This window comes from Anguilla rostrata, chromosome 3 (assembly GCF_018555375.3).
Source record: "Anguilla rostrata isolate EN2019 chromosome 3, ASM1855537v3, whole genome shotgun sequence".
Classification (NCBI taxonomy): domain Eukaryota; kingdom Metazoa; phylum Chordata; class Actinopteri; order Anguilliformes; family Anguillidae; genus Anguilla; species Anguilla rostrata.
Window position 1 is genome coordinate 45,719,063 of NC_057935.1, and position 14,254 is coordinate 45,733,316.

Consider the following 14,254-nt stretch of genomic DNA (forward strand, 5'->3'; position numbering starts at 1 on the left):
GTATACCTGCTTAAAAAAACGCGCATAACTTTAAAAAAATGCTTACGCAGATGCATAAATCTGCTATGTCTGAATAGGACCCAAGTCCCATAAAATGTACTAAAATGTACTTAAAAGGCGATACACAGAAGCAGACTCTTCCGTTCTCAACGTCCAACATCTCCAAATGCGAATGAACGGACATGACTGTGTCTGCAGCATAGCTGGTCGATAGCGGCTGTCGGTTTTTCCAGTCGAGACGAAGGGTCGGGGGATTCCAGAAGAGTCGCAGGCCGGGTACTGCGGGCCTTCGCTTTCACGCACAGCTGGACTCTGTTTTCTCACATGTCGGCTGGGCCAGCTGTTTCGCTAAAGCTACGCTGTCCTCGCTGGATCAGACATTTGGAATCATTCACCACTGAACTGAAAATAAAGCGTAACCCCTCTGAAAGGAGCCTTACTGCAGCATGTTGGAATGTGAGCTCCACATTCCTATACTGGATGGACTTTATTTTTTAAAAAGACACCGTTTGAAAGCACCACTGTATTTGCGCATACAGTGGTGCTCTGTTGACTTCCTCTACTTCCTTTTTTAGCATGGCTGTTTTAGCATCGCATGTGTAATCGTACTCAGTGCTGTCTGAGTTTTTTTGCGCCTACAGAGATGGCTATGCATGGAAGAGGTTGCCAGGTCATGTAGTGAAGGCATAGATCCTTGGGCTGCTGAAGTACAGGCTTGAAGCAGTGCTAGATACTGTCTAGTCTCTAGGCAATGGTACAGATGAGCCTAGGCGGGCAGAATGGCCTCTTTTCATTATGCATTCTTATGAATCTTATTTTTGTGATATGCAGAATTGGCTGAGTAGTCTATGCTTGTCATGGCATACTCTTACCTTCTTATTCTATGTTTCTTCTCCTTCTGCCCTGCAGAATTTGCGTCTCTGGCCTTTAGCATACCGCTGTCTCAGGTGATCGCCAACGACCGTGCACACAAGCAGCGGCCAGACCACTTGCCAGGGGACAACCGGGACCCTTCGGACCTGGTGTCATCCATCCTGCAGTTCGCCATAAAGAGACCCAGCAAGGAGCTTTCCAGCAGTAACTCATCCCTCGGCTCCACCCCAGAGATGCCCAATGAGTGTGTCCTGCCTAACACCCCCGAAACTGCACCCCGGGCGCACAGACGGGTAGGATGGAGGTTACCCAGGTTATCTGCTGTGTCAAAAAAAATAAACTCTGAGCTGCATCCCTCCCACCCACCTTCACCTGATCTATACAGAATGAATTAAAGCAGCATGGCAGAAACTGCACAGGTGTGGCTCATCCATTAATTAAGCTACAAAAGTCCCAGCGTTCATAAGGTCATTAATAATGAGAGCAACTTTAAGACATTAGGTGCAGGGCACCAGCAGTTGTCATGACTCTCCCACTCTCCCCATTGTGTCTGGCAGGGCGGGATGTCAGTGGACTCTATCACAGACCTGGACGACAGTCAGTCCCGCCTCTTGGAGGCGCTGCAGCTCACTCTGCCCACGGGGAGCCCGAGCAAGAAGGAGAAGCACCGGGACGAAAAGCTGAGCCTCAACCCCATCTACAGACTGGTGCCCCGGCTGGTGGATAGCTGCTGCCAGCACCTGGAGAAATATGGTACTGGTATTATACCATTTTAAACCCTGCTTCATATGCAAAATGTGAATAGTAAGCAGTACCATTCCCTGAAAGCTGTAGCCGTAGTTGTAGGTTTTTTTGTAAGTAAATTTAATGCAGACTGCAAACGCACCAACATACGCTCGTCAGCCCACAATTTGCAATTTGCGCTGCAAGTTTAATGTATGTAAATCTGGCCCTTATATTGTTTATACTATGTTCTGTATATGCGATAATATTCAAATAAATAATACACTAAAAACATTGCCTAACAAGCAAATGAAAGTGTATGCAATATTGAGTCCAATGGCGCTTTTACAGTATTTCAAAATCCATACTGCTCTTTGTCCAAGCCTTGGAGGTAAGCAGCTGCCCTCTCCATAGTTATAGAGTCGAGGGTCTACACAGTGCACTGAAAAACAAGAAGCCCATATTGACCTCTCACATGCCTGGAATGCCTTTTCTGGGCAAGATTAGACTAATATTTGGACTGACCCACAGTCAAAGCCACTGGGGTATGTGGTCAGTGTAGACACCTACAGCGTTGTGTATTTTTATTGCAGGATCAGTGTCAAAGTCTGAATCTTTATTAACAATCTTAAAAGTCAATACAGTTATGTTTGGCAGTATGGATCTGTTCAAGAATGCCTGGATAAGACAGGGAGTCACAGCAGCAAACCACCCCCCAAGAGGGGTACACACAGAATGGATCCAGCTGAGGATTAATATTAACCTTCACTTATACAGGGTAGGCAGACCGCATGTTCTCGACCCCGGGACCTTCCTGCCATAAGGCGACAGTGCTATCCACTGCACCACCGTGCCGCCCATGAAGGATAGTCTAATAAACAAGATGGAGGAGTTGGGGTGGAGGAGGGGATTAAGACCAGCAGAGTGCAGCAAGTATGCATGCAGGAAGAAGCAGGTTTAGAACGGCAATGTGTAGCAAGCATGTGTGCAGGAGGAAGCAGCCAAATGAATAGGGGGGGGGAAGGTGGGGGCATTTAAATAGAGGGCCCTGTTGTGTGAATGGACTATGATAGTTGAACATCACTAATCAGCTGATTAAGCCAGAGACAGGCTTCACTCTCATGGCCTGTCTGAACAAACATGAATTAACCTTTATTTTCATAGAATGTGTTCTGCTTTGTTTTAAGGTCATATAAATGCCAGGAATGTAAGACATATACTTTGGAATGCACTGGGTAGGAAACTCTGTGACCTTCCGTCGGGTTTTCACACAGAATATTCTGTGTTAATATTTTCTCTGCACTAAAAGATGTGAAGTCGGGTATGGAAGGCAGCGATGCTCAGTGACTAACGTGCCTACCCTGTCCACATGTCGGCAACATATGACTGCAACATATTAACTATTAAAATGCACTGTGCTATCTGCACAGTGTCTTGCACATTTCAATCTGAATGGTTTCCGATCCAGTATTGCAAATGAAGCATGCCATGCTAAATGTGAGACATTGAGATATGCATAGTTTAATAAAATAATGTTCTATTAAACATATCATTTGGGATGCTGGGTTCCAGCAGTTGTCCAGCGGTTATGGAATACAGTTCCAATGCATACAACATATTTATATTTTTGTAAATCAAAATGGCACTTACTGTTTCATTCTGCTCTTGTAATATGTTTTGACACATTTATGTAAAAAAATTATGTGTCTCATCCTGGGCAGTTATTTGGTCTCTTGTCACCTTATCATTGAGCACTCAGGGGAAAATTCACCACACTTACTTCGATCTGTGTGTTGTTATTTATGGAAACAAGCAGTACAGGTGCTCAAATAATTTTGTGTTGGTTACAATTCATTTTTCTCTCCCCTCTAATAACTCTAACAACATTTATCTGGCAAGAGTCAGCCATATGTTTGGTAAGGTTGTTTTAACTCTCATTGAACAGATTGGCCACCTAGTGGCAGTGTCTTGCAAATGACAAAATTTTGACATTCATAAGCCCAGCCCCCACGCCCCATTCGATCGAGAGTTATCGAATTTGGTAAAAAGTTTCCTCTCCTCAAGGAATACATTTGCCTCAAGAACCCATAAAGTCTGCCGAATCCGGCTTTCATTTTGAATTTTCTGAACAGCACTTAAAATACCCCCTTGCCCACTGACCAATTTGCACATAATTTGCTAATGTGCATCTCTATACTGACATTACTGTGTTATATTCTTGTAGTTTCATCAAATAATGGTCAAGTGATGTGTCAATGAACTTTCAGTGGGCATAACTTATTATAAATCCTTAATGATTCGATCTAAAATGATTCATTTTGGTATATACTGTATTTGCACTCACATCCAGACCATAACACTAAATAGTCACTATAAATCATGGCTACATCACATTAGTCTCAATGACTGTAGATTTAATGGTACATCCCATCAACAGGAACAGGAATTCTTGGGAATTGCTGCTTGCAACTATAATAATGTTTATTGTAGTTTTAATTTGATCAAGTATAACTTGATTAGTTTATCATTGTTCACACTTTGCAAAACTATTCTTTCGTTTTGCCATTGTAATATAAAACATTTCACCAACATCATACAAAGTGACTTTGTAAAAAAAAAAAACAATGGGAGATTGAGGCAAGGACATCATGGACATGCCTGCAGATTTTTTAAAAACTTTTTTCTGCAATGACTTTTAAACAATAGGAACATCATAACAATGTGCTAAAGTTCTAGCATGACAGGGGACATATAGTACTTGTATTTGGTTTTGAAATTAAGTAATAAGAAATAGTCAATGTACAATGTTTTCCCATCCTATCTCATTGTGAGTAATTTACCTAAATCTTATGAGTACTATTTTGTTAAGTAGGATATTACACCTATCATGCTCTGGGTGTATGTAATAATGTCTGTTTTTTTTTACATTTTTGAGTTTTTTCTTCAATGCTGATCTGTGTCTTCTTTTGTTATTTTCTCTAGGCATACAGACAGTTGGGATTTTTCGAGTCGGGAGTTCAAAGAAACGGGTGAGGCAGGTAAGGGAAACCATTCTATTACAACATTTATGGCTGTCCTTTTTGGGTCCATTTAGCAATACTTAATTAAATATTCCTGCAGGAAATAGTTCAGACCAAATCAGTCTTAAGAAAGTCAGTCTCAGAAAAAATGCTTTTCAGGATGGCAAGTTAACATGTGGCAGGATTAGTTATTCAGTTATTCAACAGAGCAAAAGCAGGCTCCCAGGAAAGATTGTATCTCCTAGAATCTTACTCTGGTTTTCACCAAGGGATAGATACAAACATAAAGCAGTTACATACTACTACAGAATACTATAAATTAACCTCCAGGGTTAATTTATAGTATTCTGTCATTTACTAGAGCTCTCGTGGAGGACTTGAAGGCTTTTTTATCCTGACAACTGTATCTTCTTACAGATTCTCAAGTGCTGCATTTATAAAAAGTATATCTATTCAGAGGAAGCACATGCATTATTAGTTAATAATTATATGAGGACAGATCGACAGAAATACACATATGCCTTGGTTTCTGTTTAGGTTGCTTTCCAGATCCGACATTATAAATCATACAAACAAGAACCTGGGTGTGTACAGAATACTGTTCATTCCTGGGTGTGGTTTACATTAGCAGTGTGTGTTACGAGATCCTGTTTGTGTGGGCGTACAGCTGCGTGAGGAGTTTGACCGGGGCACAGATGTTCTGTTGGACGAGGACCACAGCGTCCACGATGTGGCGGCCCTGCTGAAGGAGTTTCTGAGGGACATGCCCGACCCCCTCCTGACCAAAGAGCTGTACACAGCCTTCATCAACACGACATGTGAGGAGACGTCTTTACACGCACAGGATTAGGATTTCTGTAGGTCGCTATAGTGGAAGTCTCCTACTGTGGAACAATGTACGGAACAGCATGCCAGGTCATTTAGTAGAGGCAGACACCAAAGGGATTTTCAAGTCCAGGCTTGTCACAATGCTGCATATTCTTTAAAGTGTTGGTAAATGAAGAGCCTGGGTGGGCTGAATGGTATGTTCTCATCATTATGTGTTCTTATATTCTTAAGTTCTTATGTACTTAACATATATTGCAACACGAGTTGTCAAATAACACCTAAAGCATGGACCCAAGAACAGTGTAAACTAAAACATGCAATACATCACATGCTGTGTTGCTGCTGGTGGGATAATAGATAAATATATAAATAAATGAATATACTAATAAATAAATAAATACTATTGATAAATGGGTGTGAACAGTTATTTGTTCTCTGCAGTGCTGGACTCTGAGGGGCAGCAGAGTTCCTTGCAGCTCCTGATCTACTTGCTGCCTCCCTGCAATAGTGACACGCTTCACCGGCTCCTGGAGTTCCTGTCCACAGTGGCTGCGCATGCCCACGACACCCAAGACAAAGACGGACAGGAGGTGAAACACACAACTTCTTTTTCTGCAGCTTTGGCAATTGATGCGTCTCTTTCTCATCATGCTATCATGGCACATGACAAAGTACTCCAAACCAGCACGTTAGCTGTTTATTGACCTTGCTCTCAAATGGCTAGATAGCAATGCATGACTCATGCACATGTGTTGTAAGCACTCTCTTTTTTGTATATCCCTGCTGTATCCCAGTTTAGGAAAATCACCTACTATAGTAACACTCAATACCCATCAGTCATGTGAACCCAAACAAGGCCTCCATTATTCCTCTGATCTGAACTCACTGGATGTGAGCGAGTGGTTGACCAGGATCCTTACATTTTAAAGTCTGTCACCTTCAGGAAGATAAACAAGGTGTTCATGCTCAAGCAATTAGGCGTATTGTGGGCACTCTTATCCAGCGCAGCTACCAACAGTGCATCACTGATCAGCGTCACAGCCAATAGCAGTCGCCATCATGTAGATCTTGTAGACATTATATTAACTACCAGCACAGGTGGGAGATTGAGGGACGCAGAAGCACTATAAATAGGGTATAGGAGGATAAGATGTCAGATGTAGCATTGATAACTAGATGAAATGCTCAGTTTAGGCTTTGTAGAGCTCAGATTCAGTGTACACGTTCATTTTCAGTCAGTGGCAGAAGATGGGCTGTTCTGAGCATTGTAGGGAGCTCATTCCACCACTGGGGGCCATAATAGAGCAATGATGATGAGCATTACGACAAAGTGAATTTTTGGGAAAATATTTTTTTCGTTAACCATGCTGCAACAGCTTTTTGAAAATCATGCAGACGTTCTTTGTTTTGTCATGAACATCCATTCAGCATAACCTGTTTATCCATATAAGGTATATCAGCTAAACCATTGACCCAAACAATCAGTATGAGTTTTTATTAAAGCTTTCGCATCTGTAGCTGTCACAACAATTCACCTCTCTCATTCGTTCTTTGAACACGGGAGCAGAATTCCTTTGACCATATTGACATTGTAGCATCATACTCTTTGCCAGTTGACAGCAACATGTCCAGTGTATGGTTAGTGGTCTATATCCAGCGTGTGTGTGTTCAATGCGGTGTTTAGGTCACTGGGAACAAGATGACATCCTTGAATCTGGCGACCATCTTTGGGCCAAACCTCCTGCACAAGCAGAAAAGTTCAGATAAGGAGTTCTCCGTGCAGAGTTCAGCCCGGGCAGAGGAGAGTGCGGCTGTCATCGCGGTGGTTCAAAGGATGATCGACACATATGACACCCTATTCATGGTAAGTTATTTCCCTAAGGGACAGATTCAACTGCAAGCCACACAAATTTAAGAACTTGCATATGTTATATACACATGAGCTGGTATTAGTACTGTTATACTAGTTTTTCTACAGGAGTTTTCTCACCTGCAGTAAAGTCACCCCTCAGCAAGAGGTCAGTAGTGCCCTCTTGTCAGCCAATAATCACATTGCCCCTACCTGGTAAACTGGCATTTATGAACACAGACAGTGATTGGCAGCAATGCTCCCATACTGTCAGGTGCTGCTTTCCCTGCATAGAACCACATACATGCAGCAGTCATTCTTATAGCCAGAAGCAGTAGCAGTGTTTTTAACCACTGGGAAGCAGACATAAAAAGTGCAAATGTTCATTTGGAAAATGTTCTTAACCGGAGCAACTTACATATTTAATTAGACCTTTATCTGTTGTATAGACTTTAATCCAACATCATATCGCAAGACTGTATTCTAAGCACTCTTTAGCATATTGTGTAATCATGTGAATGAACCAGTTAGTGTGTGTGTGTGTGTGGCACATGCAGGTACCCCCCGACCTGCAAAATGAAGTGTTGATGAGTCTACTGGAGACCGACCCTGATGTGGTGGACTATCTGCTCAGGAGGAAGGATTCGCAGTGGTCGTGAGTTTGACTCAGTTTGGCTTGGCCCCAAATCCTCTGCTCACTTTAATCACATTATGCTCAGCCATTGACTTCAAGGCTTTGCCTCATGGAAAATTATTTTATTTTACATATAATCTGCAGGCAAAGGATCATGCTGAAGTGTGCAATACTAGTGCCCCACCTTGGGAAACATACTTGCAATTTTTCAGTTATAAACCCAGTTTCCTTACTGTTAAGGAAAATGTGAGTCCCTTTTCAAACATCTAGATTGTCAGGAGAAAGGCACTCCCTGTCTCATATTTAGTGACCATCATTTCATTGACATTGCTGATATATTCTTATATTCTACTGATTTTGGAAAGTTGGATTTCAGCGTCTCTGAACCATACTGTTCAAACAGTCTGCAAAAGACCTCAAATTAGACATGCTATTTCCAGTCACTGATTTTAGTTGTAAAATTCATGACACAATTATTTAAGTACTCTCCTGCCTTTAGCCTAATCCCTGCTGTTAATTCCTGTTTACACAACTGTCTCATCCCTGAGTGTTACTATTTTAATTGTTCACTGTCTTTTCTTTTGTAACTTTTTGTCTTATGTCAGGTCCCTATTGTGAAAGAGATTTCAATCTCTAGGGTCTCCCTCCTTAATTAAGGAAATAGAAATGCCATTAGAATGCCACCTGGTGCCATCCCATATTATGTCTCCCATCCATCAACTTCAACTCCCGAATTCGCTGATTCATAATTATTGTTACTGTAAGAATGTGTTGTTCTGTTGTTTTGCCAGACACTTAAATGTGTTTTTTTAAGTTATCATAGCTGATTTTTTACTGAGTGTTTTGAACAATTTAATAATGAGAACTCAAAGGCCAGTATGTTTAGAGCTGCATGGCATTATTATATTCTATAAAAAGGATTTAATAGAATATATTAAATAGTTTTGTTTGATTACAACATATCATCTGGTATAGCACAGTTACAGTTACAAAATACAGCAAAAAATGAATAAAATCACTAAGCAGCGATACACCCGCAATCCTCCACTTTGAGTGATGTGGTTAAAGGAAGGGCTTTAGACTGTTTATTTATTTTATTTATTTAGTTTATTTGAACAGAGACAATGTACAAAGAACATTAACCTTATATAAAACAAGGAGAGATGTAATGTACCGTGTTATAGCAATTTGCTCATTTCCAATGTGACTGCATCACACCCTCCTGTCCTGGTTTATTAGTATACTGTGCAACCGTACAGTCAGTTCTAATTTATTTCTTGCCAATATGAATAACCCCTAAGACTTTTTTTATTTGAATGCTCCCCTATCTGTCTGGCTCCTTCACAGAAGCATGGACGCGCTCGATTCAGATGTACCTTTCTCCCTGACTGAGAGGCACTCCTCCAGTGACTCTATCAAGGCCTCCAGTGCGGAGCTCTCTCCGTACGATAACGACTGTTCGCTTTTGTCGGACGACTTTCTCCATAAAATGGCCGGGTACATCGATTCCGGGGCCATGGATTTGGGCTCAGCTCCCTGGCCTGCCAAGGGTGAGCTACACTGAGTTCTGTTTCTTGCTACAAAGCAGGCACACAATAGGGCTTCTACCCATTTTCTCATTTCAAAATTCTAGATTCCACACTTTCTTTTTGAGATCTTTATAATGCTCTCTTACCTTTGCTGGTCCTTTGGGGGCCTAAGCACTTGAGGATATGGGAACCTAATCAGACATAGTCATGGAATTCAGCCTTCTGTTAACTTGTAGTGACCCATTCTCAACAGGCTAGATTAGCAGCCAAGTCACTCATTGCTGCCATGCAAAAAGTAGCAAGGAATTTAATGTGTTATGAGCCATCATGTGCCTGTTCTCATTCTCATTTATTTTTATATACAATGATCACAGTAATGGTTTGGAATCGCACACTTTCCCCACCCAGTACCTATCAATTTATTAAAGCAACAAAAAAAAAAACAACACTTACTGAACGTGCATATAGTGTCTTAGATTAGTGTATTTTGGAAAAATTAATTTATTTGCCAGCACAAAAATGAAACCAGCCTGCTTTATTTTTATAAAGGGACATGGAAAAATGGGCTAAGTAAAAAAATAAAAAATGTAAAAAAAAATTAAAAGTTTAAAAGTTAGACAAACTTTAACCTCTGTCAGACAGCTACATTTAAACCATTACCCATAGAAGGGATTATTTTTCCCTTAATAACTCTGTAGACTGCACTGATAAAAAAGGGGTCTTAATTACTACAGTTCTATGACATTGTATTAATGACTGTATTAATGACCAAGATAGGTAACCTGCACCCATCTGGCCTGTTTAGATCAGAGATAAATCTCCTGCATAACATCCATCTTAAATTCTCATTTGTGTACTCCTAAAATGAAAATTGGAAGATGGGAGTGTTTTGTACCGTGGGAAAAATGCAGCTGTGTACAAAAGTTCCTGTGGGGCTAGAATCTGATCTGGCAAATTTGGGAATGTGGTTTTGGAAGGTGAATTCCTGGTTTACGTGAGTCAAGTAAATGTCATTTGCTTGCTGACACATTTTGGAATCATACCAGATTGTCAGATAGTCTTGGAACATTATTTTTTCCCACCCTGTTTATAAGCTATCGTTCAGGGTTCTATTTTGTCTGTTGAGCTTTCATTAATAATAGAGGTCATGTTGATAATTGTGGTGCAGTGGGTAGCACTGTTGCCTCACAATGTGTGGGGCCTTTGTATGTGTGGAGTTTGCATGGGTTTCCTCCAGGTACTCCGGTTTCCTCCCACAGTCCAAAGACATGCAGGTAGGCCAACTGGAGACTTTGAATTGCCCATAGGTATGAGTGTGCGAGTGAATGGTGTGTGTGCTCTGCAATAGATTGGTGGCCTGTCCAGGGTGTATTCCTGCCTCTTGCCCAATGCACGCTGGGATAGGCTCCGGCACCCCCCAAGACCCTGCTCAGGATAACGGGTATAGGTGATGGCTGGATGGATGGATGTTGATCATTGTGTTTTTTTCCTGTTTGATATCTCAGATGAACACGCAGATATCTGGGAAGCTTGGCGTGCAATGTTGAGGTCAGAACTGAAAGATCCACCAAACACAGGTATGTGTATTTCCACTGTCAATTTTGAAGAGGGACCTATCCAAATCTGTTACCTCCTCTTATTTGTCAAGGGATTTTATTCAGAATGACCAGAATCCTAAATTGTTTTGAATTATTTTGAAACAAACATACTGGACAAGATATGAATATGATCTTGAATGAATGATTGATCTCAATGCTGTCACTGTGCATTTGTAGGTGTTGTCAATAAAACTCTCTGAATACCTAAATACCTACAAAAAGTGTCACGTTTCTTTATTAAGACTTTGAATTCCCTGTAAGAGGAAATTGTAACTTCGAGATCAGGGGTCCCAAATTGTATTAAAAAATTCCCCTGTGTGGGTGCATGTTTTTGTTATAGCCCAGCACTACAAACACTCTGATTCAACTACGCAAGGTCTTGTTGAGTTGCAGATTTGATTAGCTGATTGGATGGTGCGCAAGAAACCCTGCACCTACACTGGGTCTTGTCAAGTAAGACTGGTTGACCTCTGTTATAGATAAGTTGTTCTTTTCCCAGGATCCCATAGGACACTTTCCCATAGCCCTCCAGAGGGGTCTTGTGACCAATTGGGAGACAGGAAGCCGCAGCGGATACAGACCTCATTGGCCACGGCCAAGTTTCCACAGGCCCCAGTTGCTTGCGGTAACAGCAGCTCCCATACAGAAAGAGAACAAGGTCCGCTAGAACCACATGCACTCCTTCCCCAGCGAGACAGCCACTCAGAATCCAGCTGTGCTGAGGACCTCCCCCAGGGGAGTGGCCTTCTAGAAACCTTGCCCAGTACAACCAAGCCTCCCTTTAGGAGCAAAGACACGCCCCCTCTGCCACAGACAGGACATTCTATGAGGCTTACTGTCTCCACACCTCATAGGGGCCCCTTACAGTGCAGGGGTCCAGGCCCTCAGAAAGAGTCCAGCCAGACCCCTGCTGGCTCTGAAGAGACTAAAGGCCCAGTGAGCCCTGACTGGCAGGACTGGCAAAGGGAGAGGTGGCAAATCTGGCAGCTACTATCTTTGGACAACACAGACTCACTGCCAGAGACACTAGTGTGAACTGGAATAGTCCCAACTGCACTGCAATCCCTACCCCTGAGACAGTGTAGTTCCTTTGTGCAGTTTTATTTTTTGTTGCAAATTTGTGCTTTATTATGTGATGTTTAAGTTCTTTTTTTATTTTACATTTTTGCCATCAGCAATCATATTTGTGCCTAACAGATCATTGTGATATACCTCACGAATAATATTAAATTTGTCAAAAAATAACTGGTAAAAAACATAAGCTTCATACAATGGAGGCTATTACGTTCATATTTGTAAGTTTTTGTGGAACATGTTCTGTGCTTTTGCCCAAAAAGCATTTCAGATGCATATGCATGTGAGTTGGAGTCGGATTTAAAGTAGGTATAACTTCAGGAATTTGGGTTTGGAGTTGTTTAACAAGAAGTTTAGTTTTTAAACTAAGAAGGTGAAAAGTTATTGAGAAAATGCGTAATCATAACTGAAATATTATATTGTTTATGGCAGTTTCACAAATTTAAATATACAAGTCAGCTACTTTATGTAAAGTGTTGCTAGGAGTTCTTAAATATGTACACAATTATATTTTTCCACGAACCACACACTCAAGCATCTAGCTTATAGTGTGAAAATATACTTCTTCAGTTTCATAATAATTTTAATGATGACATTCAGTGAAAAATCTACTTTGCTTTTACCTTTTTACTGATTTGAAAAAAAATCGAAAGCTAATTCTGAAGTGCCAACAATCAATGTTTTTGTCGTATGTTGCATATCACAAATGTTGAATTTGTTTATGTTGTGTCTGAATATTTTGAGAAGAGAAATGTAGTAATTGGAGCTGAGCTCAGCATTTGTGATTTCTATTATTATTTTATTTTTGATTATTTTATATTTTTGCTGTTACTGGTTAAAGGTCCAGGAAACTGGATTCAAATTATGGTTATATTCTCCAGAAGTGATAATTGATTGTCTTAATATTTCTTTCAAGTTTTTAACCCAATTATAACCATTACATTGTAATAGACACTATTAGATTATTGTGACTTGTTCAGCAGACAAGAACAGGGTGGGCATGTGTCCTGCACTCATTAGCATTCCTGTTTATTCAAGTTCTGGGCAAACATTGGCACAAACGTTATGAGTTATTGTAATATTGCAGTGCCCGTGGACTCCAGAAATAAAACCCATTTACCAAAACCCAAGAAGAAAGCATATTTCTTTATCTGCATACAGAGAAGGGGCAATGCTTTGACATTTTCAACTTTCAGCTTGCTTTACCCACACAAGAGGCAAGAGCATCATTTACATGTTACATGTAGAAAGGTTTTCACTGAACTTAAGGTTTTAGTTACATAACTAACACCCAGTTAACACCGCCCACTGAAAACCTGGTGTTTGGCCAAGGGGGGAAGCAAGCCAATTTCAGCACAGGCTTTTATACTTTTTTTTTTTTTTTTGACATCTGAAGACAAGACATCTGCAAAGAATTTAGATTTCAGTTTCCTGCATCTTTAAAACAGACAAAATCTGAATTAGCCCTATTATTTTCTGCATACTGCAGTATCTGCTTTGTTCTCTTGGAATGAATTGCTGATACTGTATATTGTCTCTTTGAACAATGAAGTACACTCACCTGTCCTTATCAAGAAAGCATTTTCGAGGGAATTTACCAGGACATTTTAATGGAAACTTAGCTGTTGTATATACTGGACAACATGCATAATCTTGCTGTAACAAATAAATTATTTTGTGCATTCTTCCCCAAGTGTCACATACTTGTTCGCAAACAGTACACTTTTGTGGGATAAACACATTGCGTTTGTTTTCATCTGTTCAGTGACAACAGTGATGTTTTAAAGATTTATTTTTCAAGAATAGTAGAAAGATTTTAAATAGACTTGAAGTACAACCTGGAAGTGGAAAAAGTATAGTTGTCTACAGTTTAGAAATATTTACAGTACATATAAAATTGTGCTGACCAGAGAACGAACTCATCTTTCTTTTGCGTACAATAATGGAATGATCTCCATTGTCTCAGTGTATTTCTGCCACACCACAGGGAAACTAGAGTTCTATCTTATTTTGCAATTAAATATCATTTTAGATCACTTTACTTGAGATGCATGAGAGCTTTATAATTTTATACTTCACAATACGATTTTTTAACCAAAATTAAATGTGATTGTATGTGGATTTCA

The 14,254-nt window shown here is 40.5% G+C and overlaps 1 protein-coding gene across 1 annotated transcript in view; it reads left to right on the plus strand.

Annotated features, from left to right (window-relative positions):
- Positions 1–13,816, plus strand: part of LOC135250990 (rho GTPase-activating protein 6-like) — a 30,016-nt gene extending 16,200 nt beyond the window's left edge. The window contains exons 4-13 of the mRNA XM_064327903.1: positions 910–1,166; positions 1,431–1,626; positions 4,579–4,634; positions 5,284–5,434; positions 5,886–6,034; positions 7,129–7,308; positions 7,851–7,948; positions 9,275–9,477; positions 10,962–11,033; positions 11,554–13,816. Of these exons, the coding sequence (XP_064183973.1) occupies positions 910–1,166; positions 1,431–1,626; positions 4,579–4,634; positions 5,284–5,434; positions 5,886–6,034; positions 7,129–7,308; positions 7,851–7,948; positions 9,275–9,477; positions 10,962–11,033; positions 11,554–12,089 (1,898 nt within the window). The 3' untranslated portion in view covers positions 12,090–13,816. The remainder of the gene's footprint in view (positions 1–909; positions 1,167–1,430; positions 1,627–4,578; positions 4,635–5,283; positions 5,435–5,885; positions 6,035–7,128; positions 7,309–7,850; positions 7,949–9,274; positions 9,478–10,961; positions 11,034–11,553) is intronic.
- Positions 13,817–14,254: the final 438 nt, after the last annotated feature.